Raw genomic sequence first — 25,944 nt, 5'->3', positions numbered from 1 at the left:
CTGTGTTCTGCTGAGTTAGCTGCTAGTGTTCCTTACGCCATACCCTGTGTGATGCTGCTGGAGCGGATGGTGCTCTCCGGGCCTGCTGGCTGTGGTCTTAGTGCCGTACTGAGTGTGTCCACCTGTCGCATACTACAGACACACAGTGCTACTCCTGCTGCTCCTCTGCCCACCAGATGGTTGACATCACTGCTGAACCAGCGTTCTATAGCACTGTCTCACACACAGATGGACACGTGTTGTGGTCGCTAACATTCATACTCTCCATATGGGTCATCTGAAGGTGTTTGCGTTGTAGTCCGTGTTTGACTGTGTAAGTTGTTTACAGATTGTTTGTTGGATGAGCAGCATGTAACAGGGATGGTCATTTCAGTAGGATTTCCAGACCAAACCAATTGTTTGTGTTATTAATGGCTTCAAATCTGTTTGCCTCTTCCTCGTTGTTCTCAGTTCTAACAACACTATTTCTTGTGTCTGTTTTCAGTCCTGATTGGGTGGAGATCCTGGAGCCACGCTCTCGAGAGCACATGTACCTGAACCTGGCCACCAGCGAATGCGGCTGGAACCCTCCTTTGGGCACCGCCATTCGTCAGGCCGATGGTAACCAGTGGTGGGAGCTGTTTGACCCCCAGAGTGGCCGCTTCTACTACTACAATTCCGTGGAACGGCGGACTATCTGGCACCGACCCCAGGGGGGTGACATAGTGCCCCTGTCTCAGCTACAGGCTATGAAGCACTGTTCTGAGGCCAAGCGGGCCGGGGAGAGCAGAGAGAGGCACCATGGGGCGGAGAGTACAGGCAGCCAGGGACGCCGCATCCCTCTTCCAGAGCACCATGGGGCAGGGAGCCTGGGGAGTACAGGCAGCCAGGGATGCCGCACCCCTCTTCCAGAGCACCATGGGGCAGGGAGCCTGGGGAGTACAGGCAGCCAGGGATGCCGCATCCCTCTTCCAGAGCACCATGGGGCAGGGAGCCTGGGGAGTACAGGCAGCCAGGGATGCCGCACCCCTCTTCCAGAGCACCATGGGGCAGGGAGCCTGGGGAGTACAGGCAGCCAGGGATGCCGCACCCCTCTTCCAGAGCACCATGGGGCAGGGAGCCTGGGGAGTACAGGCAGCCAGGGACGTCGCATCCCTCTTACAGAGCACCATGGGGCAGGGAGCCTGGGGAGTACAGGCAGCCAGGGATGCCGCACCCCTCTTCCAGAGCACCATGGGGCAGGGAGCCTGGGGAGTACAGGGAGCCAAGGATGCCGCACCCCTCTTCCAGAGCACCATGGGGCAGGGAGCCTGGGGAGTACAGGCAGCCAGGGATGCCGCACCCCTCTTCCAGAGCACCATGGGGCAGGGATCCTGGGGAGTACAGGCAGCCAGGGATGCCGCACCCCTCTTCCAGAGCACCATGGGGCAGGGAGCCTGGGGAGTACAGGCAGCCAGGGACGTCGCATCCCTCTTACAGAGCACCATGGGGCAGGGAGCCTGGGGAGTACAGGCAGCCAGGGACGTCGCATCCCTCTTACAGAGCACCATGGGGCAGGGAGCCTGGGGAGTACAGGCAGCCAGGGATGCCGCACCCCTCTTCCAGAGCACCATGGGGCAGGGAGCCTGGGGAGTACAGGCAGCCAGGGATGCCGCACCCCTCTTCCAGAGCACCATGGGGCAGGGAGCCTGTGGAGTACAGGCAGCCAGGGATGCCGCACCCCTCTTCCAGAGCACCATGGGGCAGGGAGCCTGGGGAGTACAGGCAGCCAGGGATGCCGCACCCCTCTTTCAGAGCACCATGGGGCAGGGAGCCTGGGGAGTACAGGGAGCCAGGGATGCCGCACCCCTCTTCCAGAGCACCATGGGGCAGGGAGCCTGGGGAGTACAGGCAGCCAGGGATGCCGCACCCCTCTTCCAGAGCACCATGGGGCAGGGAGCCTGGGGCGCCGCACTTCTCTCCCAGAGCAGGAGAACTCCGTCCCCAAAACCCCTGAGACCCACAGCGAGAGTGAGACCACGGACATAGGACCAGCTCAGGGAGGCAGCAGCTCGGATGGAACCAAGGAGTCATTGAAGTATGTCTGATCTCTCTGTTTTACTGTTGAATCAAATGACTGTTAATAGGATGTAGTTGTACTTAAAAATTTGAGGATTGTATTTCAGTAAAGAGGACATGGTAATAACAAAAATGGATTGTTATCCCACCATGTGGCATGTTGACTTTGGGCATGAGACATTGTTGTATTATTTAGACTTTTGACCAGTGAGACTATCTCAGACTCCTTTATTTTCCATTCTCACTTATCTTGACATTCCACATGCCCCATATTTCCATAATTTTCTCTATGAATCACACCGCGGCCGTTTAAAGTAAATTGCTACCAAATGCGAAGACGATTGCAGTCATAAAGTACATGACATGCCCTCTCCCCTCACATTGGTAGAAAGACCCCTAACAGTAAGAGCCATTCAAAGACCCCATCATGTGCTCAGCGCTGTGGCAACACACACTGTCCAAACCAGCATCTCCCCTTCAGAGGCAGATTCCAGACATGCCAGTTATTTATTTCCTTATTTCCCCTTGCCCGCGGCCACTAGTGCTGTCTCAGTGCCCCTGTGCTGCTCACTTCCTCTCCGGCCCCATATACACTAATTTCATTTTCCTAAAACAACCCAAGGCCCCCCCATCAGAGACAAATGGGGGTCTCTGGTGGAGGAAGCCAAACCACACATGACTGAGGTCCTCTTTAATATAATTTTAGAGAAGAGATGTGAAAGAGTGTTGTCTGTTCTTGGGTAATAACATGCAGAACCTCTACATTCCAGTTAGTTCTAAACAGGAGACCCTGTTGTTCCTAGAGGTGTTTGTGTCTTGTCAGTTGCCCCTCTGCTCTCTGCCTGGGTCCTGGGTCTATCCTCGCCGGGGCCAGCAGGAGTCTCCTACCCTCTGACCGCCGACCCTGATTATGTAAGGTAGAAGGGAAACTAATTGTTCACCCCTCTCTGTCAGAGGGCCCTGGTGGAGGTACAGCCTGCTTGACTGCTTGACATTCCGTCCTTCAGAAGGGTTTACTCCACAGGGATCTCCACCACTCTGCGGTCATACCTAATTACTAAACTTTTCCCAGAAGTCTCCATGTCTCCACAAAACAATGGGCAGCTGTGTGGAACTCTTCTGGGCTCTGCATCCCAGTTAGCCATATGGTGGTTTTCACTGGTCTCTCTGGACTTTTAATTACATATCACCATGAAATGAGGAGAGAAGCTGGAATGTGACAACACTAAATGGATGAAAACAAACAGTTAGAATGTCATGTTTGGGGTTGGAGAGGAACAATTCAGACCTGTGCTCTTCTCTTCTTCCCATCTGTCTGGCTGACTGGCCATGACTAGGCTCAGCTGTTCAGTAGTGTTGAAGGCTCTGAGAGTGGTAGGCACATGTGGCATGTAGGGGTCTTTTTGAAAGAAGCACACCAATTAGCCTTAGTTTTGTTCAACGACTTGGGGGGAAGTATGGCATCCGTTTTTACAGGAGTGAAAAAATAGCATGCCATTCAGTTAGGTTCCTCTATTTTGTGTATAATGTCTACTTCAGTTTGACCAAGTTCCCCTTTCTTTCTTTGCTGATATTTGTGGTATTTCAAAGAATCTTTTCAGAAAATCATATTTAACAGTTGATGATGACGTTTGAGAAAGAAGTGTTCAGAGGAAACCGTTCCAAATCACAGTTGTTACAATCAAGGTTTCCTTTGTTTAGGTCTAAAAAAAAACATCTCAGGAGTTGTAATACAGCAAACACTGAGTGTATAAAACATTAATAACACTTTCCTAATATTAACTTGCCCACCCATTTTTGCCCTCAGAACAGCCTCAATTCATCAGGGCAAGGACTCCACAAGGTGTCGAAAGCATTCCACAGGGATGCTGGCCCATGTTGACGCCAATGCTTCCCACAGTTGTGTCTAATTGGCTGGATGTCCTTTGGGTGGTGGATCATTCTTGATACACACAGGAAACTGTTAAGTGTGAAAAGCCCTGCAGCATTGCCGTTCTTGACAAAAAACTGGTGCGCCTGGCACCTACTGCCATACCACGTTCAAAGGCACTTAAATATTTTGTCTTGCCCATTCACTCTCTGAATGGCACACATACACAATCCATGTCTCAATTGTCTCAAGGCTTAAAATCCTTATTTAACCTGTCTCCTCCCCTTCATCTACACTGATTGAAGTGGATTTAACAAGTGACATCAATAAGGGATCATAGCTTTCACCTGGATTCACCTGCTCAGTGAAGAGCAGATGTTTTTAATGTTTTTTACACTCAGTGTACATCGGCCTGTTGAATTTCCAACAACATACCATCTGTCTTATCCTATGCACTGTTTAGTTGATTCTCTCTCTCTCTCTTTCAATTTATCTGGCTTTATTGGCATGAGAAACATATGGTTACATTGCCAAAGCAAGTGAAATAGATAATAAACAATAAAACATTTACAGTAAACATTACACTTGCAAAAGTTCCAAAAGAATAAAGACATTTCAAAAGTGTCATATTATGTCTATATACAATGTTGTAATGATGTGCAAATAGTCTCTCTCTCTCACACACTTTCTCTTTACATTTACATTTACATTTAAGTCATTTAGCAGACGCTCTTATCCAGAGCGACTTACAAATTGGTGCATTCACCTTATGATATCCAGTGGAACAACCACTTTACAATAATGCATCTAACTCTTTTAAGGGGGGGGGGGGGGTTAGAAGGATTACTTTATCCTATCCTAGGTATTCCTTAAAGAGGTGGGGTTTCAGGTGTCTCCGGAAGGTGGTGATTGACTCCGCTGACCTGGCGTCGTGAGGGAGTTTGTTCCACCATTGGGGTGCCAGAGCAGCGAACAGTTTTGACTGGGCTGAGCGGGAACTGGTGTGTGAGAATGTGTCTCTTTCTCTCTCTCATGTGACAACAAGCAGACTGCTAAATCTGTTACTCATTGGCTAATTCTTGTCACATGACCTGGGTATTTCTGGTTATTCTGACCCTTTACGGCTCATCTGGAAAATACCTGAAACTCCCGGGGTAAACATGTCCATCACATGCAGAAGTGCTAGAGCAAGGGAATCTGATCTGTTTAAATGATGAAGGGTCAAAAAGGGTTCAGGAGCACCTTGCTTACAACATCTGTACTGTATTGTGGATTTCACAACCGATGACCTGTGTGTGTATGGGGGGGTTTTATATGTGGGGTAGAAGTTGGGATAGCTTGCCATGTTGCTTTTTCTGTATTTGGACTTCCAGGGTACTGATGCATTGTCGTGGAAGTGTCCTGCTTGTTGAAGGCACATACGGGTCATAGCACTTTATTGTCCTGTGGGCTGGCCTCAGGGTTAGAATGGGTCACCAAAGGAAGAGATGCCCTCATTTAAGCACAAGTGTTCCTCTCTGAGGAAGAAGTAAAGGTATGGTGAATAGTGAACCAAGGGACCAAATGAATAGTATGTGCCTTTTCATTAGCCTAGTGATATAGCCACACTCAAAAGACTGACAGGATTCAATCCAAGGCAGCCTGGCGAAGATCAAGCACACCTTTAACTTGTTGTTCCGGGTCGGCAAGCTATCGGCGTTGCACAACGAGATTCCCATGAAGTACAGTATAGACACATTCTTTCTGTGCCAAGATGTAGCTCATTGGGTCCAGATTTCAAGTGATTTGCATTACGTAGCGATAGGAAGCCCTAATACTACACATTATCCCCTCAATCCCCCATTTCTCTGATACAAGTGTGAGTATTGTACTATAAATAGTGCCTTCCTGTATTATGCTCAATTTAAAATGTTTATTCTATTCTACTGAGCCATTTACTTTATTTTCTTATTCTTATATTGAATTATTTATTATTGTTGTTGCATTGTCGAGAAGGAACTTGTAAGTATTTCGTTGAGTGGGGTATACCATGTGTATCCTGTACATAAGCCTAATAAAACTTTAAACTTGATTCTTTGCCATATTTTGACACAACACAAAAGCCCTGTGACACATCCCAATGAGACTGTATTGTGATGATATGAAGGCAAGAAAAAGTTATGTTTGGGGGTTTTGAGAATTGGAAGATTTAAAAAAATCCCTGCTCGGCAAATGAAAGCAAAAGTACATACAACCTGGTTATCATCACATTTCTCTGACTCATAGTAGAGACATCACCAGTAGATTGATTTAGGAAATTAGGAGGAGTCTGTGTTTTAAATAGTTGAGTCACACATTGACTGGATGTTTACAGGTCTGACACAAGCTTTGCCACTTTCATCTGTGTGTGCTCTCTGAGTCTGGACTAACAGCAGCGCTTTAAAGACTTTGGAAATAGCACGTGTACTATTTTATCTCTGTGCTCCTGGCTTGGTAAGATCATTTATTGGCTATCGCCAGACTCTTATGGTGTTGTTTTTTCCAGTTAAGAAGTAACACTTTGAACTTTAAGTATAACGATCTGGTTAAATGGGTCTGGGTGGCTGGCGCTCGTTGTGACAATGTCCTTATTTCTTTCTCTTCCAGTTTTCACTCTCTTCTTTGTGAAGTTTAAGTTTTATGGTGTCCTCAGAAAACTAGATTACAGACCAACTGTTTTGTGTTTTTTTTAAACTAGAGCAGCACGTCCAGCCTCTATTGTTTTATTTGAGACCTGCTTTAAGCATTCTCATGTTACTGGACCTAGATGTCGTCATATACAGAGTACTGTGCTATGCTGAGATGCCTTCCATTGCTCTGATGAAGGCCAGTGGCACCACATGTGCACCAGTCTCTGGCATGACAAGCATGCTATATCAGTTGACTTAAAGTATTCATTCACCTCAACCATGAGAATCAGTGAGCAATGTGAGCATGGTGTTTCTGTGGCTCCCATGACACACCTCCAGATCAGTGTTAATTGAGAAGATGTGGTTTTATCACTGTAATCCGAGGAGTGTGTTCTGATGGTGTATCTGGTTCCATTTGTGTCTGTCTGACCCAATGCTGGGACGGTCTCTCCCTGTCACCATGTCCCACAGCCTGGAGACTGGTGGGGGTCCCAGTGACTGTCCCCAGCCCTGCTCCAGGGCTCCTAGCTGGGTGGGGTGATTGCGTAGGGTGGAAGTGGGAGCTATGTGCAGCTGGTAGACATGATGTCTCAGGGCAGGGAGGTGTGTTCAGCTGTCTCATGACAGCTGTGTCTCTAACCTCAGAGGTGTCTCTGCAGGTCCCCTGTTTCTCATCTCACCCCTCTGCCACTCCTGCTTTTCTAAGTCTTGATTGGGTTGTCTCTGTTACAGGTTGTTCTATCAGTTTTGCCAAGGCATATTCCTCTTGTTGGTTTCCTATGGCATAAAGTTATGTATTGAACCATGTGGTCATGGGTGGCGGCTAGTAGTATCTGTGGATTGGCTGTGAAATTGACTTGTTTCCTTCCTCTATGCAGATCGTGGTGATCTCATTGTCCAAAGCTCTGAGGTGCTTGTGTTTGTTCTCAGAGCCTGGCCTAGACGACCTCATGTCCTCTCCTGTCTGACAGAGGATCATAATAATAACCCCTGTTTTCAGACCCCCCGCTATTCCCTGTATGTTAGGGGTACTTCCCAATCCATATCCCTATCTGCCACAGTGACTGAGCTGATGAGTTTTCCCAAGCAAGGTTATTCCTGGAAAGAAAGAACATTTCTTGCTAATAGCTTAATATGTATATTTAGCTATAGCTTTTCCTACCACAATCACACTGAAGGAGTGGAGGTAGGAGCAGCGGTCAGGGGCGTAAGACACCAGAACTGTCGAAAAATACAAATTCGCTGACCGTTAAGTAGATTTGCTGCTCCGTAACCCAATCTAATTACCCAGTCAGGCAAAGGATTCTAACTTAATTTCATCTTTCTGTTTTCCTCAAGATCTCGTATATTAGCCAACGCCTTAAGTAATATGTATATCTATGGACAAGGGTGACTTGGTGATCTAAAGATGATCCCTGTGTAAAACCAGATGCATTTTGTAAAATGGGCTGTTCTTTTTTCTGAATGCTGGTGTCGTGTCTTTACTATGGATTAAATTATATGACATGCTATTTTACAAAATCAATTCTCTGTAATTAATATTACCTGTCATGTAAATGTAATTAACTAGGAAGTCGGGGCACCACGGAATAATGTTTATAGAGCCGTTGTCTTCCGAATAAACTCTTAAAGACCTGGTAATCTTTTATATCAATAGCAGTCAATTATTAATCGTCACCTTATTCAGTCTCATCTGAACGTCGTAAAACTCTTGGTTATCTTCACAAACCCTGGCTAACTAGTTGAATCAGCAATACAAAATTTGGTTTAATTATTTATTTACTAAATACCTAAATAATCACACAGAATTATATATACACAGGATGGATCATACATTGATTACTAATTATGTCATAAAAGAAAACATCCCTAGAGGACGAAACCGATATGACGGCTGGTTACACAAAGAAAGGGGATTGGGTTAGAATGAAAGCGCGGGAAGACTGAGAAAAAAAAGGATTGGGTCTCTATCAGACCTTATGAAGCTATGCTATCGTAAATACAGAATCTTATGCATTCTAAATAACCGCCCATTCGGAAAAGGAAAATGCAAGAAATATATTTACTCTGAGCTGCGCTTCGATAGGTTGGTCGAAGATCGAAGGCTGGGTTGCGTTGTAGTACCCTGTCATTCTGAAGAGATTGTTGGTCCTTTCCTAGGCCACGCACGTTTACAGCTGCTGCTGATAACTCGACGTCTAGGATGTATCACTTCTTTAGTGAATAAGAGTTCAAAGTTCACACCAATTTGCCATACTATAAGCTCATGCTGTATTCTGGCTGGTATAGGCGAAATTCATCTTTCCAGCATGGCGATCGTCACCCTCACGTTGAAATTTGCTCTTTTAAACGTATGGCCATCAGTCCTCACGTCATCGGGGACACAATGTTCATTTCGTTAGGTTGTAGTTATTCAACCATTTGCAACCAGAGCTCACGCTGAGGTTGGCTTAGTTCGCTGTGAATTGGGTCACGGGGGCTCTTATAGAAATGTAGAAAAGCTGTTGGTTCATCATTTCCAACCAATGCCTATTCACGTGGGCGTGGCCACTGATTGAGCATATTTTACTTATGAAAATAATTCTAATTTTAATAACTAAAATTACATTTTATCTTTTCACAAATAGTTTCATTTTTAAACATTTAAATTGCACAACAATTCCATGTGAATCTGATGTGTAGACTAGAATGTGTAGACTTTCCAAGATACAGTTAATGTCGTCCAATCATCAGTAATAATGTCTCAGACAACAACTGATCTGACATCATATTCTTTAAGTACCAACGGATACTTTCAACTGGTTGGATTACCGAAATATTGTTCTGTTCCCAACCTTTTGATATTAACATACTCACTTTATGTTAACAAAGGGCTTTCCAAGAGTCCATTCTGTAGAGTAGAGAGAGAAAAGGGGGAATGGTATTTATGGGGGTCATAAACCACACCAACAGGGCAACGTCATGACACTGGTAATATTCATATTCTGTGTGATTGTGGAATATAATCCCTTTAGTTAACATTATGTGAAGAGAACCCAACAGCCACTGTGGTCGGTGTGATGGAACACAGGGCTACAACACAGGCTATTTATGATTCTGGTAAAGCACACATGTTGACAAAGTGTCAATGAACCAGTAAGCTCAAGACTGACATATTTATCTTACTTAAGAGTGTCTGTCTGCTTGAGAAAATCTGTAGGTAGTCTTTAGATGGGCCTCTGCTCCATAAAGGGGCGTTGCCATGACGACAGCAGAACCATGCATTGCCTAATGCAAGGATGTCAAACATACGGACCACAGGGGTGGTTTGAGTGAGAATTTTTTTTTAAATAAAATAATCGAACTCACTAATTTAAAATAACTAAAACGGAATGGAAACTGTGTAGGAATTATAATGGACCTACATTTATACAGTTACTTAACTGTCCAGCTCAGTAAAGCTAGACAGTCAGAGTATAGAAAATTCAAAAAAGATGGACAGAGGACTATCTTGCCAATGTTTCCACTCATTCCGGATGGCACTCTCCCACAACTAATCTCCCTCTCATTCTCTCTCATTCTCCATCTCTCAGTTCAATTCAAATGGCTTGGGAAACATATGTTTAGATTACCAAAGCAATTGGAATCTCTGTCTTTCTCTGTCCTCCCACTTCACTCCTATTTTCTCACCACTGTGCTTTCTAGCGCTCTGTCTCTCTTTTAGAAGTGAGATCAGGCTGGTTGGGTGGTACAGTATAGTTGGATTAAGACTGCTACAGTAAGGAAAGCTTGTATATAGCGCTACTGTGGGCATTTGCATCAAGCCAGATATGATCATGATAATCTTCTACTGCACACTGGCTGTGCTAACAATCAACATTATGTGCCAATGCTGCAGGGCTGAAAAAACTAGCTTGGCCTGGTTTGTACCACCCTGGGTGTGGTGTGACAATGACAAGTGAACAACAGACACAAAGCCAGATGAAATCCCCAGCTCTGCTCTCACCACTGGGAGCTAGACTCAGCATGTCTCCTATCCTATCATTATATTCTGTGACTCTGGTTTAACCTCAAAACAACTTCCAAGCAGAGGGTTGTGTTTATGTTGTTGTTACTGGTCATGTTAAAGAGGACTGACATCATTTAGCGTGTGGATAGAATGAAAACTCGGGTAGTTTTGGGCTCCAGAGTGGCGCAGAGGTCTAAGGAACTGTATCTCAGTGCTAGAGGCATCACTACAGACCCTGGTTCGTTTCCAGGCTGTATCACAACCGGCCATGATTGGGAGTCCCATAGTGCGCCGCACAATTGGCCCAGCATCATCTGGGGTTTGGCCGGGATAGGCCGTCATTGTAAATAAGAATTTGTTCTTAACTGACTTGCCTAGTTAAATAAAATTAATAAAATAGTATGGGAATGTAGAGTGTAATGGCAGTGATGCTGTGTTGATCTCAGCTCATTGTGTGGGGACCTAGACAATGTGCTTCCATATATTGATGCTCTACAGGCCAAGACAGGAAATAGACCCCCCCCCCCCCCCCCCCCTCTCTCTACAGGGACATCAGTCATAAACCAGACCACTCACAACTGGAGAATGAGACAAGTCATAAATAAGACAGATCCATTAAGTTAATTGACCACTTGTCTTGAGTAGTAACCTGATGATATGTGAGTGTGTGGGGGTGTATGTATAATGTGCTTACCATGTGGTCATTGTACTACGTTATATGTGGTCTTTGGCCTTTTGCATAAATTCCTTCTTGCCCCTGTAATGGTTACTGTAATGTAGCCCAATCTGTGCCATAGTAAACTCTATTAAACTGGTGGTTTTATATAAATAACATAGTCATTTTACATGTATTTTTTTGTATTGGCAAATTAAGTCATTTTGCAATACAAAGGTTTGTATCAATATCAGACCAAAATTCAAGATCACAAGTAGAGGTAGCATCACTCACATCACCAACCCAGACCATCACAGAAGGTCCCCCATTTCAAAGAGCTCAGACAGCAGCAGTACATTTACAGCTGTCTCCCACCTCAGGCTGTCACACTCTGCAGTGAGAACTAACACAGCCCAGACACTGGCCGTTTTGAAGTGGCTTCCATGGGGAGGCAGGTAGCCTAGTGGTTAGAGCATCGGGCCAGTAACCGAAAGTTTGCAAGATCGAATCCCTGAGCTGACAAGGTAAAAATCTGTCGTTCTGCCCCTAAACAAGGCAGTTAACCCACTGTTCCTAGGCTGTCATTGTAAATAAGAATTTGTTCTTAACTGACTTGCCTAGTCAAATAAAGGTTAAATAAAACATTTTAAAATCCTCTCTGCAGTGTGTTACTAGGCTCTGCTCCTCTGGGACAGGGCTGTATGTGCAATGCTATGCTGGGAGGTGGCTCAGGCCTAGCTGTTGATGGGCTGTCTCTTCAACTGTTTTGAAGAGACTGTTTACATTCAAATCACTGAAATGGCGTGACTCAGACAGAGAGAAAGACAGAGAGAATGCAATGCAATGGCTGGGAGGTAAGAAGGATGTAAATACGTTTTGCGCTTGGTTTGGGAAGCTCTAGCCTCAGGGGAATTGTTTCTGTATTGTTACAAACTACAGACGGTGCCTCTTTCTCCTCTCTGTCCTCTTCCTGCTCCCCTGCTCAGCTCCCCAGTGACTCCTGTCCTGAGCCTTAGGAGGAAGCGTGTGACGCAGTGAGTCAGCCTGTTAGATATCTGGCTGCAGAAGGACAGAGGCATTCAGGTTTAATATTGTTTAGTGTGTTATTGGCTATACAGTAGAGAGGAGGGCAGAAGGACAGAGGCATTCAGGTTTAATATTGTTTAGTGTGTTATTGGCTATACAGTAGAGAGGAGGGCAAAAGGTAAGTCTGCTTTTCTAATCCTTGGTCTGTACTGCTAATATTGTAACGCATGCTTGACCTTTTGATTCTTAAAGTAAGCAGATAACTCTTATGTTGTATGGTAGGAGTTGTTTCAGTCACAGTTGGTCAGATGGATAGGGCTGTGGCGGTCACACAAAATGTTGTATTCGTTGAATTTCAAGCAAATAACTGCTGGTCTCGCGGTAATTGACCGTTAATTAATATAAACACATTTAGTATCTTCTGACTTCCACATACACTACCGGTCAAAAGTTTTAGAACACCTACCCTGGAATGCTGGCCTTCTAGGCAGAGTTGCAAAGAAAAAGCCATATCTCAGACTGGCCAATAAAAATAAAAGATTAAGATGGGCAAAAGAACACAGACATTGGACAGAGGAACTCTGCCTAGAAGGCCAGCATCCCGGAGTCGCCTCTTCACTGTTGACATTGAGACTGGTGTTTTGCGGGTACTATTTAATGAAGCTGCCAGTTGAGTACTTGTGAGGCATCTGTTTCTCTTGCTCAGTTGTGCACCGGGGTCTCCCACTCTTTCTATTCTGGTTAGAGACGTTTTGCACTGTTCTGTGAAGGGAGTAGTACACAGCATGGAACGAGATCTTCAGTTTCTTGGCAATTTCTCGCATGGAATAGCCTTCATTTCTCAGAACAAGAATAGACTGACGAGTTTCAGAAGAAAGTTTTTTGGTTTCTGGCCATTTTGAGCCTATGATCGAACCCACAAATGCTGATGCTCCAGATACTTAACTAGTCTAAAGAAGGCCAGCTTTATTGCTTCTTTAATCAGGACAACAGTTTTCAGCTGTGCTAACATAATTACAAAAGGGTTTTGTAATGATCAATTAGCCTTTTAAAATTATAAACTTGAATTAGCTAACACAATGTGCCATTGGAACACAGGAGTGATGGTTGCTGATAATGGGCCTCTGTACGCCTATGTAGATATTCCATAAAAAAAATATGCCTTTTCCAGATACAATAGTCATTTACAACAATAACAATGTCTACACTGTATTTCTGATAAATTTGATGTTGTTTTAATGGACAAAACATTTCCTTTTCTTTCAAAAACAAGGACATTTTTAAGTGACCCCAAACTTTTGAACGGTAGTGTATGTGTGTGCGATATCTCTTTAAATCTAAACCCAGATCTCATCCTTTCCCTCATTCTCTCTCTATTCCAGGGAGCTCTCTCAGAGATGGCAGCCTTCCCCAGTGTCTAAGGCAGCCATATTGGTAAATGTGAACAGTGTCAGTCGGATCCAGCCTGGAGGCCCATCTAGCCCGGCCCTGCAACTCCGTCACCATAACACACACACCAAGCCCAGTGGCCACCAGACCTTCACCCTCCTCCCCGTCAGCAGCAAGCCCCTGTGGGCACACGCCTGCTTTGCCCAGGGCTACAAGACCGCTCCCTCTGGCAAGATGGCCGCCGATGCCCACCACCTAAGGAAGACGGGCAACGGAAGCTTCTATCTGGTGTCCTCTGACCCTCCCCAAACCCCAGGCAATCTCAGGTCCCAACTCAGCACCCCCAGGTCAGTGTCACCCCAGTATGCCTCCACACTTCCCCTCTACGATGACGCGGGATCACAGTGTCCCATCTATGATGAGCCTCCTGCGGACATGGAGGTGGAGGGGGCTAACCTCCATAATGGGCCTGGTGGTCTGTCCCGCCTCACCCCCACACACAGCCTGCAGAAGCTCAGGCTCCTCCAGCAACCTGGCTCCTCTCACTCAATCTCTAGGCACAAGAGGAACCCCTCTGACTACAGTCCTGCTGGCCTGGAGGGCATCAGGCACATGGTCAATGTGGACCCCAAACAGGCCCTTCTGTCCACCTCCCCTGGCCTCAACCGCACCCCCACCCCACAACCGGACCCCCTCTTGGCCCAGCCCCAGAGGGAGTCAGGGACCCCAGTGATGCCAGGTATCCTGGAGAAGAAGCAGACATGGCGGGCCCTGGAGGCCAGTGTGTTGAGGGCAATGGAGGCTCGCCACAACAGGCAGAGCAGCCAGGACTTCCCCACACCTCCAGGGCCCCGGACCACCACCACCTACCAGGACTCTGGCTACTCCACTGGGCCCTCACCCAGCCTGAGGAGGAAGAGCCGGCGGAGGTTGGGGGCCGGAGGGAGACCAGGCTCAGTGGGAAGCAGCGGGGACCTGTGTGCCCTCAACGAGAGGCTGATGGTGGAGATGAGGGAGGTGGTGAGCCGCTCCAACACCATGAGGGAGATGAAGGCTGGAGGCCTGGCAACGCGAGAAGACGTCCCCTCCGCCAGCCGTTTGCTGAGCAGGGTAGGTAATCATAGCATCCCGGCCCTGGCGCCGCTGGAGATGCCAGGAAGGCAGAAGAGGACCTATGAGAAGGTAGACAGCCTGGAGAAGAGCATCACAAGCCAAGCCAGCCTCTCCTCACCAGACACCCCCGGACCTCCCTCACAGGTACACATACGCTCCGGTGTGTGTCTTTGTCTTTGGCTGCTCTCTGTCACCTGTCTCTGACTGTGAGAGATTAGATCTGATAAATTGAATAGTTCTGGTTTGTCTACTTGGTTAAAACCCTGACTGGTGCTTATTGTTGTGCGGTCTGTTTATGTAGAATGGTTTGTTTTGTTTGTTTGGATTCTGTTTAGTTTTGTCTGGGGGTAGTAAAATTGCTGCTGCCTTTCCAGGACTAATTTCATTGCTAGACAAGTGAGAGCGTCTCAATTCCAAGTTAAAGTTGTGCACACCACAGTAAGGACAGATTAGCTCATTAGGCCTTTCATATAACTAGATGAATGTGATAAATTTAATTTTCGACTCGGCAGTGTAATATACACACACACACACTGTCAGGGGGTTGACTTATTAGGCTAGTACAGGTGCACATGATTTGAGTTAGGGGAGCATTTTCCCTCTCATGAACAATTTACATAAGCAACAGTTTAGAGCCATAGCAGATCTTTAGTGCTATGAGCACTGCCAAATATAATCCCAAAAGCCCTCTCAACAATGCACCCCTCTCCATATCATGTGAGTTCCAGTATTCCAATGAAACTACAGAGCCAAAAAGGTAATGATGTTTGAATAAAAAAAATATTGTATTAAACAAGACCTGTAAACAGAACAATTAGACTGGACGATGGTAGGAGTGTCAGGCTCAGAGGCCGCACTGGTCCATTACATGGTTCCCCCTGGTCAGGAAGGAGGGCCACTGTGTCCCAGATGGCACAGGGTTAGAGATCTGGGTAGGGGTGGGACTCAGGGGCTGGTACCATGAGGGGTTGGTACTGAAGTAATCACATTTAAACAAATATTGGAAACGGGCCCCTAAGCCTGTTCTTGAATACTCCACAGACCTGCTGTTATATCATGGTACACACAGATATGCACGTACAGAATGCTCACACACACACTTCTGGTTGTTGACTATACCCCTGTATAGCTTTGCCTGTATTGTTCTATCCTTTCCACTGTAGAGAAGCAGAAGATTTGCTTATTTTTCAAAACCCAGTGAACCCAGGGGTTTAAAGCCAGCACGGAAATGGGATTGGTTTTAACTGTGTAATCTGTATATACAACCCTGAATGTTTCATATTGAAATCTGAATTTAAGGACTTTGGACATTATTGGCCTCCTTAAATAGAAATGCAGAGTTGAATTACTACCGTGTCATGGGGCATTTTAAAGCTATCTGTATAAAAGAGATGGGGAATTATAGAAGATATAGTTCATACTGTCAGTGTTCCTTTGCCTTGTTCCATTTGATCTTAAACAGTGACCCATGCAACTCATTTAAGACCATGAAGTCCATATGACCATAAAGAAGTACTGCCAAACCCAAATCTGGAGATCTACACTATTTAATCAGGAACCCTAAATGTAAATTCCCGGCTCTTTGGCACATTCCAACCCCAAATTACATCATGGTCACATTGAAGAAATATGTTTAACATTGTATGTTCACATAGTAAATTCCTGATTTGATTTGGCCTGGGTTTCTTTTTGTTCCTGGATGTTTCTCTGAGGCTGACCAGAGCTGGATTACTGGTTTGGTTTTCACTGTGAAGGGGCTGTGACTGTGGATAGGGCTCCTTGTAGGCAGAAATCCCACTTGGGATCAGAAGGTGGATTTGCACATATAGTGTTGAAGGAGAGGTGGGTAGGGGAAGAATAGAGGTAGGGGCTCCTCACCTGCTCCTGACGAAAAAGGCCAATGTGGATATTGGGGCATTTATGGGTGATGCGGTTCCTTTCCGTCTTTAGAGAATTAATGTGCCTATCCTGCAGCAATTCCCCCTGGAGCCCTCAAAACTGCAGAGCAGAGGAAAGGCAGCTCATCCACACTGAGGAGACTGCAGCTGTGGACATACAGTACATAAATACATACATACATACATACATACATACATACATACATACATACATACATACATACATACATACATACATACATACATACATACAGTGGGGCAAAAAAGTATTTAGTCAGCCACCAATTGTGCAAGTTCTCCCACTTAAAAAGATGAGAGAGGCCTGTAATTTTCTTCATAGGTACACTTCAACTATGACAGACAAAATGAGGAAAAAAATCCAGAAAATCACATTGTAGGATTTTTAATGAATTTATTTGCAAATTATGGTGGAAAATAAGTATTTGGTCAATAACAAAAGTTTATATCAATACTTTGTTATATACCCTTTGTTGGCAATGACAGAGGTCAAACGTTTTCTGTAAGTCTTCACAAGGTTTTCACACACTGTTGCTGGTATTTTGGCCCATTCCTCCATGCAGATCTCCTCTAGAGCAGTGATGTTTTGGGGCTGTTGCTGGGCAACACGGACTTTCAACTCCCTCCAAAGATTTTCTATGGGGTTGAGATCTGGAGACTGGCTAGGCCACTCCAGGACCTTGAAATGCTTCTTACGAAGCCACTCCTTCGTTGCCCGGGCGGTGTGTTTGGGATCATTGTCATGCTGAAAGACCCAGACACGTTTCATCTTCAATGCCCTTGCTGATGGAAGGAGGTTTTCACTCAAAATCTCACGATACATGGCCCCATTCATTCTTTCCTTTACACGGATCAGTCGTCCTGGTCCCTTTGCAGAAAAACAGCCCCAAAGCATGATGTTTCCACCCCCATGCTTCACAGTAGGTATGGTGTTCTTTGGATGCAACTCAGCATTCTTTGTCCTCCAAACACGACGAGTTGAGTTTTTACCAAAAAGTTATATTTTGGTTTCATCTGACCATATGACATTCTCCCAATCTTCTTCTGGATCATCCAGATGCTCTCTAGCAAACTTCAGACGGGCCTGGACATGTACTGGCTTAAGCAGGGGGACACGTCTGGCACTGCAGGATTTGAGTCCCTGGCAGCGTAGTGTGTTACTGATGGTAGGCTTTGTTACTTTGGTCCCAGTTCTCTGCAGGTCATTCACTAGGTCCCCCCGTGTGGTCCTGGGATTTTTGCTCACCGTTCTTGTGATCATTTTGACCCCACAGGGTGAGATCTTGCGTGGAGCCCCAGATCGAGGGAGATTATCAGTGGTCTTGTATGTCTTCCATTTCCTAATAATTGCTCCCACAGTTGATTTCTTCAAACCAAGCTGCTTACCTATTGCAGATTCAGTCTTCCCAGCCTGGTGCAGGTCTACAATTTTGTTTCTGGTGTCCTTCGACAGCTCTTTGGTCTTGGCCATCGTGGAGTTTGGAGTGTGACTGTTTGAGGTTGTGGACAGGTGTCTTTTATACTGATAACAAGTTCAAACAGGTGCCATTAATACAGGTAACGAGTGGAGGACAGAGGAGCCTCTTAAAGAAGAAGTTACAGGTCTGTGAGAGCCAGAAATCTTGCTTATTTGTAGGTGACCAAATACTTATTTTCCACCATAATTTGCAAATAAATAAATTAAAAGTCCTACAATGTGATTTTCTGGATTTTTTTTTCTCATTTTGTCTGTCATAGTTGAAGTGTACCTATGATGAAAATTACAGGCCTCTCTCATCTTTTTAAGTGGGAGAACTTGCACAATTGGTGGCTGACTAAATACTTTTTTGCCCCACTGTACATACATACATACATACATACATACATACATACATACATACATACATACATACATACATACATACATACATACATACATACTGCTGCACTGACACGTTCTCTCTCCCTCTCTCTTCCCTCACCCCTCTCTCTCCTCTGTCTTCCCTCTCTCTTTCTCCTGAAGGCGGGAACCCTGGAACTGAAGGCTCAGTTGGACAGCAGGAAGAAAGGTACGGTAGATGGGCCAACAGGCTCACTGGGCCCCTACCACCAACGCTCCATCTCCCATGACAACAGAGAGGGAGGAGGAATAGGAGGCTCCTACCACCAGCTCTCTTACGCCACACTGTGCCAGCCCCCGACCACAGACACCTCAGGCATGGTGGACTGGGCCAGCAAGCACCTGAACATGCACACCCAGGGCCTGTTCCGCCGCCGTGTCTCCATCGCCAACATGCTCTCCTGGAACCGCGGCTCCATCAAGAAGCCCATGCTGGTGACCAGCGACCGCGCTGTGAGGAAGGAGGCCTGTGAGATGTTCAAGCTGGTCCAGGCCTACATGGGAGACAGACCCTCCCGCCTAGACCGCCGCCACACTGCCCTGCTCATCATCACTAAGTGCTGGGGCACGCAGGGCCTGAGGGACGAGCTGTATGTGCAGCTGGTGAGGCAGACCACGGGCAACACCAGCCCAAGGAGCCTGGCTGCAGGCTGGGAGCTGATGGCCATCAGCCTGGCCTTCTTTGCCCCCTCACCCAAGTTCCGCTGCTACCTGGAGGGATACATCCAGAGGCACTCGGATCCGAGCAGCGACAAGAAACAGGGTGGGTCGTATTTCCCTCTATGGGTGTCATTATCAGCATGACAGGTCTAGTTTGAGGGGTGTGATGGTTTGAATTGTTTTTTACCTCTTCTCTTCTGTTTGCTCTTTGTGGATGTTATTAGATTTTCTGAATAGCCCTTTAACCTCCGCCTTCTGGTTTCCAGTGACTCAGTTCATACTAGAGCAGCAAGAAATGAAACTGAAGAAGAACTCAAAGTCCAGAAAGAAACGGAAACAGAACACAGATGAAGAAGGTAGGTCTGAGATCACTAAGATTCATGTTTAGTATGGGGGGTGTTTTCCAAAGTTGCCAAGGAGGAAGTCTGTTGGGGAGTGCTGAAGTGAGAGACCAATAATTTGTAACTTGTCAAGATTGTCTGTTATTTCCTTATGAGTTAGAAACCATTAGAAACCAAACATGGTTCATATCTATCTCACTGCAGATTAAGAATTTAGAGTGAAATAGAATTGTCTAATGATATGTGAAGAATTTGGAGTGAAATGGAAATTCATACTATGTCACTTGACTACCATGCTGATATTTAGAGTTTCCCTGGTAGATTATGAATAGTTTTCACAAAATACAACAGGAGGTGATAAAAGAGCTGAATGACAACATGGGAGCCATGTTAGTGGTTCTCTCTGGCAGTCCCACATTACGTGTCCATCAATGATTTAAAGAAAGCCTAGCCACTACACATTACCCCATTAGGGCAACCCACAATACCAGCCTTGATAGTGTCATCAGCGAGGACCTATACTCATCTCATGGCATTGACCACACTAGTGAACTCACACACATTGTACAGCAATGACTGTGCCACCAACCTATACACTGGACAACGTCAGTGACTCATAAGCCATGAGGAATGGTTACCCTTCATGGGTGTGACTCACTGAAGAAGTTTTCAGATATTGGCTGGAATAATGACTTGAGGGAGAGGGCTATTACATTACTCACGATGTGGGCCCACCAGCCAACCACAGGGGAAAGCCTCCTCACAAACAGCACAATGAGAGCTGCTGTCTCTTTGATGGATAGACGAGCTGAAATGAAGGGTGGTGTTGTGACCACGGCACGGAGCAGCTGTGAGTAGAGGGGTGGGAGGGAGTCACGTGTGGGAACTGGAGGCCTCTTGTCTGGGCCTGGCCTGGGCTTCTCTTGGGCCAGGGCTGGGCTTCTCTTGGGCCAAGGCTGGGCTGAGGCCGGCCTTGCTTACTTGGGTTGAAACACTTAGCTATGAAACTTGACTGAGGTAGCAACACTGACTAAACAGACCCCTTGGAGAATCTCAGAGATACTTTCTGAACCCATGTGTTGGCAGGTGTCATCACATTCTCTGCCTTGTGGTCTTAATCCTCTAATGAGTAGTGATTTCTCACGGGTTCTGGTTGCTTTGTTGTTGCTTCTGCCTTATCAAAACAACATGTTCATTTGGACCACCGCTGGTGTTCAAACCTGCTCTCAGGCTGGGTAAAGAAAAGAACACAACTCTTTATTTTCTTCCTCTATTGACTAGTGAATTCAGGGAGTCTTGGGGAAAACAGTGTGTTTTCTCAGAGATCAAGAGGGAAAATATCAGTATGATCTCTGTAATTAGCTGTAATTACAGTCAAACTGGGCCAGATTAACGATGGCTGTGAACATGCATGGCAGTCCGTCACCTGTTTGCTATAAATCCAGGGGCTTTCAGTTCAGTCTAGTGAACATTCCGGTAAGGATGTTTTTCATCGCAGCACAAAGTTCTCCATCTGGCCGGGGTTCAGCCACCTGAGAGAGAGTTCTCTGGGAAGGAAGGGCGATGGACGGGACCCCATGGGTGTGGTGGGGAGGCTTGGGCGGGGGGAGTAGAGGCCTGGTTTATGTGTAAACTTGAGTTATCACAGTGACAACGGATAGGGGTGTAGGTAGGGATACCTCTGCTCCCTCCGGTGTCCTAAGTGTCTGTCTGATGAATCACCTGGGACATGATGTGCTGGCTGGTTGGCTGACTCCAGTCTCCCAGATTTTCTTACAGTACCGTGACAGTTGAGACGTGTATGCTCTGACCCCAATATGGCAAAATCACACTGCGAATATGTCTCTTTAATTACCTCCTTGGAAATATCTGACATCTGTGGGAACAAATAGCTTGTCATTTTAGTGAGGAATTGTTTAACCCTTTATATGTTGCCTCGGTTGGAAAGTTGCTCACATGATTCCCTCACTGAGAGGATGTATCTGTGAAGGTGTGAACTGCAGCTACAATGAGAGCTGTATTTCCCATGAGTCTCATTCCTCAGTTTTACAGTGGCCCTGTCTTCCTTCTCTCTTTACAGGTCTACCTATCAGCTCGTACGCAAAGTTCTGCTATCGCAAACTACAGAAAGTGGCCATAACTGGAGGCAAAAAGGTGATTAGAGATATGAGCAGGGAAAGGGGGTGGGGAATGTCAACAAGTGGGGAAGCCTTGGGCAATAGTCAAAAAATGCCCGAATGCAGTCATAACATAACCCCGCCATGAATTTCCCTCTCTTTTTTAATACCCACAGTGGACCGAACCAATACAGATGTTGATAGAGAGATAAGTAATGCTAAATACATAAACATGGACATTAGTCAGAAACATATTATCATGGATAGACATGGATAGATCCTTATTGGGACAGTCACAGACTTTAACATAAAGATAAGACATAGTTATAGTCTATTCCAGATATCATCTTTAATGTCGACAGTCATAGACATAATCATAGATATAGTCATACATGTACAGTACAAAATGTCTTAGTAGTCACGATCTGTGAACCTCCCCTGCAGGGTCTTCGTAAGCCCACTCTGGAGGAGATTGACCACAGCAGACGGGCCATCGTCACCCCCTCCCTGTTCGGCAGCTCCCTGGACGAGGTGATGGAGCGCCAGAGTGAACTCTTCCCAGACAGGAAGCTACCCTGGGTACAGGTGCAGCTCTCCCAATACGTCCTGGCACTGGGAGGGGCCCAGACCGAGGGCATCTTCAGGTGAGACTGACGGACAGGAGGTCAGCCAATCACCTCATTGGACTTGGTGTATTCACCAGGGTTAGGGTGAATTACAATTCCAGTCAATTCAGAAAGTAAACGAAATTACAATTCCACATTTTCCTAATTGAAAAGCATTGAAGAGAATTTGAATTTCAGTGTACTTCCTGAATTATCTAGAAATGGAATGGACCCTAACCCTGGTATTCACCAATGAGGTGTGGGGTAGTGTTGTGTGTTCAGCAAGGTAGCAGTCATAAGAGGAGATCTAGACAAAGCAAGTATCTAGACAAATGTATGTGTCAGCCTTGGTGGGTGTCAGCCAATGTTCCCTGTGCAGCCTACTGTACAGAGACAGAAAACAGAGCAAACATTGCCTACCACTGCTCAAGAGACCCTGGAGACCAGCAATGTTTAATGTGTAGTTAGTCTTTGTTTGGTCTTTCTGTAGCTGATTCAATTCCATACGATTTTAAGGCTCGGACACATCGATAGCGTTTGCTGGCCAAGAGTACTTCGCACCTGCTTAATCGAATGTCCGGATATCCGAATGGACATTAGGATTTGATTACTTGTTTACTTTTTGGTCACAATGAAAAACTTTGTCTAAATTAAATATGATCTAAAGTGATATACCATGACATTTGAAATGTAATAAAACACATTTTTGAATGTAGTTTTTATAGCGTGCGTTGAGCTACTGCTGCGCATCGGTATGCTATTTATCCCACTTCAAATAGCAATTACAGGCGCTCACCTAACAATACCTAACACAGTATCTGGCCAGGTCGCAGTTGTAAATGACAACTTGTTCTCAACTGGCCTACCTGGTTAAATAAATAAATGTGAAATAATTCAATTAAATAAACACAGATCAATGCAAAATACTCACCAGAAAACCTTTTAGTAACAGAATCAGTTCTCTCATGGCGAAAATCAGACCTCTCTTTCACTGTTGCTGTTAGACAAACTACTGGCGAAAAGCAGCATGTCCACTGTTTACCTCTGCCGTGTGTATTTGCTTCATACGTTTAAAAATAAAAACAAATTGTCAACGACTATCCGAAAAATGTAATGATATTATTTGAATAGTAAAATCATTTCAAATGCCCATCCATAGAACAGAGTACCGGCCGTAATTTGCAAACTACATGTAAAATTACGCGAAAATGACGGCAGTTAGATGTCAACCAGCCACTCAACATTAGATTTTTAATTGTGGGGTTATAGTTCCCCCTAGTGGCCTTGCAGTGCAACTGTGTACTGAATTATACTGAATATTGAATACTGCTTTTTCTGTAGGGTGCCAGGAGATATCGATGAAGTCAACGCACTTAAGCTTCAGGTCGACCAATGGAGGATCCCAGAAAACCTCTCAGACCCCAACGTACCTGGTGAGGTAGTCTGTACCTCTGTTATCTGTGTGTGTGTGTGTGTGTGTGTGTGTGTGTGTGTGTGTGTGTGTGTGTGTGTGTGTGTGTGTGTGTGTGTGTGTGTGTGTGTGTGTGTGTGTGTGTGCATGCTCGTGTGCACTAGTGTTAACACTGTCCCTCTCTCTTCCAGCCTCCCTTATGAAGCTTTGGTATCGTGAGTTGGAGGAGCCTCTCATCCCCATGGCCTTCTACAAGCAGTGTGTCAGTAACTATGATGACCCTGTGGCAGCTGTCAATGTTGTCCAGTGCCTGCCTGAGCTCAACAGACTGGTGCTGTGCTACTTCATCCACTTCCTGCAGGTAATCATCACACGACACTGAACACTACAGCTATTGCACTGTACCTGTCCAGGACAACACTAGACAGTCATCCTGTCATACAACTATTATCATATTCAACCTTGGAGACATGGTCATTGGTCAGGCAGTTGAAATGGAAAAAATTACTACAAACTTATGAACTTGTCCTTAGTCATTCATTGTCTGTATCATTAATACAGAATATGGTCAATCTCAGTTTCAAGATTCTGTACATACTCTCCCTCTGTCCCTCACAATTCCTATCCCTGTCCTCCACTAATTATCCCCAGGTGTTTGCTCAGCCTGCCAATGTGTATGTTACTAAGATGGATGTCAATAACCTTGCCATGGTGATGGCCCCAAACTGCCTCCGCTGCCAGTCTGATGATCCACTAATCATCTTTGAGAACACACGCAAGGAGATGTCCTTCCTGCGCATGCTCATCGTTCACCTGGACACCACTTTCATTGAGGGTGTTGTATAGACTGACTCCTGCCTTCCCTGACATCATATGCCCCATGGTTACAGAGAGATTCACTCTGCTTTTCTGTATGAAGCCTGCCCCACTCCATTGACTGGTCTGAAAGCACAAAGCAGCAACACATGCACATGCACTGGAAAATCATACTATATGTTATGAATTTGTTGTGCTTAAGATCCTGGAGTGCATCTTTAATACTGTCACTTGACATTGGACCCACCCTCTGTTCTACTTTCTGGCTGCAGAACAATACATACTGTATGTGCTGACTGCAGAGGAGACATTGTGTTCTGTGATGGAAACCCCACAATGATGACACTCAAAAAGACTACAAATGACTTCACATCATAGGTACCGGTTTTTATCCAGTTCGTTTTGATGACTTTTTTTAACTGCATGTAAAATCTAAATGTCATTATGACTGAATGTGAAGTGCTATTGTTTCACTGGATATGTGGGCTGTGCAGAAGGAGTTTCATATGGTTTGTATAGGATGGACTTTGTCATCAGGAAACAGGGCAACTGACAAACAGACCCGGGGTCCCTGCCTTATTTATATCTACATAGAAATCATGTTGATATTTGGCCTCTTTTGTCGGACTGTGTGTGTTTTTGCATGTGTGTGTGTGTGATGAGGGGGAAAATATATGTAAAATGTCTCATTGGAAATAAGCTTGTCTGTGACGTTTTAGTAGTTGTATTAACAAGAGCCTGCATTAGTCTCAATGCTATGTTGATGATTTTATCTGAAGCGGCAGAGTACCACCACAGCTATTTTAATATACTGTACAGCCAGAGCCTACGTGTCAAAGTACAAACTGTAAGAAATAAGACCATGTGTTTTGGAGCTTATGTAAAATGCTTTTTTTTAGTGATCTGTGGAGAGAATGTTCTGCATTAAAAACCTTCTGGTGTTAAACTGCTGAGGAAGGAGGTTGTAAATGTATACTGTCTGGTACATGTATGTGTTGTACTGTACTGTGTGTATGGGAGATCTATTCAAGGCGATAAACCAATATCTCATTGAAAAGAGGCATAAACAAATGTATAAAGTACTACTGTCACATTTTCTTTGTGGTCTGTAGATATCTTGGCTCAGGTGTTCTGTTAAAACAGTTTTAGTGATAACTGCTATCTGCTTCCCAGTCTACCTGAAAGTCTGATTTTTACGTGCTCCAAAACTATGGATGGGGCACTCTGGTGATGTAGATAAGACTGTCCCTGGAGGCTTTGCTAATGTAAATAATGCTTGTAAATAGTAAGATCTATGGGTGTATTTTTATTTTATTTTAAATGATCCAGGGTAAAGGTGAATATTCCTGTTGCGATAGAGAAAAAAAACAGGTGTTTTTGTTGGTTTTTTAATTACTGTTCATTTCCTTGCTGTAAACTTGCCTTTGAAAATAGTACTGATTCAACCACTCGTGTGTGCGTTTATTATGTGAA

The 25,944-nt window shown here is 45.3% G+C and overlaps 1 protein-coding gene across 1 annotated transcript; it reads left to right on the top strand.

Moving 5' to 3' along the window:
- Nucleotides 1-410: 410 nt before the first annotated feature.
- On the top strand, nucleotides 411-25,944 carry LOC120020716 (rho GTPase-activating protein 39-like). The gene is made up of 10 exons (XM_038964443.1): nucleotides 411-2,056; nucleotides 12,185-12,232; nucleotides 13,607-14,870; nucleotides 18,645-19,284; nucleotides 19,448-19,537; nucleotides 21,603-21,676; nucleotides 22,084-22,283; nucleotides 23,586-23,677; nucleotides 23,847-24,016; nucleotides 24,307-25,944. The coding sequence occupies exons 1-10, from the start codon at nucleotides 411-413 to the stop codon at nucleotides 24,499-24,501; spliced, it is 4,419 nt and encodes a 1,472-aa protein (XP_038820371.1). The 3' UTR covers nucleotides 24,502-25,944.

Source organism: Salvelinus namaycush, chromosome 2 (assembly GCF_016432855.1).
Source record: "Salvelinus namaycush isolate Seneca chromosome 2, SaNama_1.0, whole genome shotgun sequence".
Taxonomy (NCBI): domain Eukaryota; kingdom Metazoa; phylum Chordata; class Actinopteri; order Salmoniformes; family Salmonidae; genus Salvelinus; species Salvelinus namaycush.
Note: the sequence above shows the minus strand (reverse complement) of the source record. Positions and strands in the feature narration are given on the sequence as shown.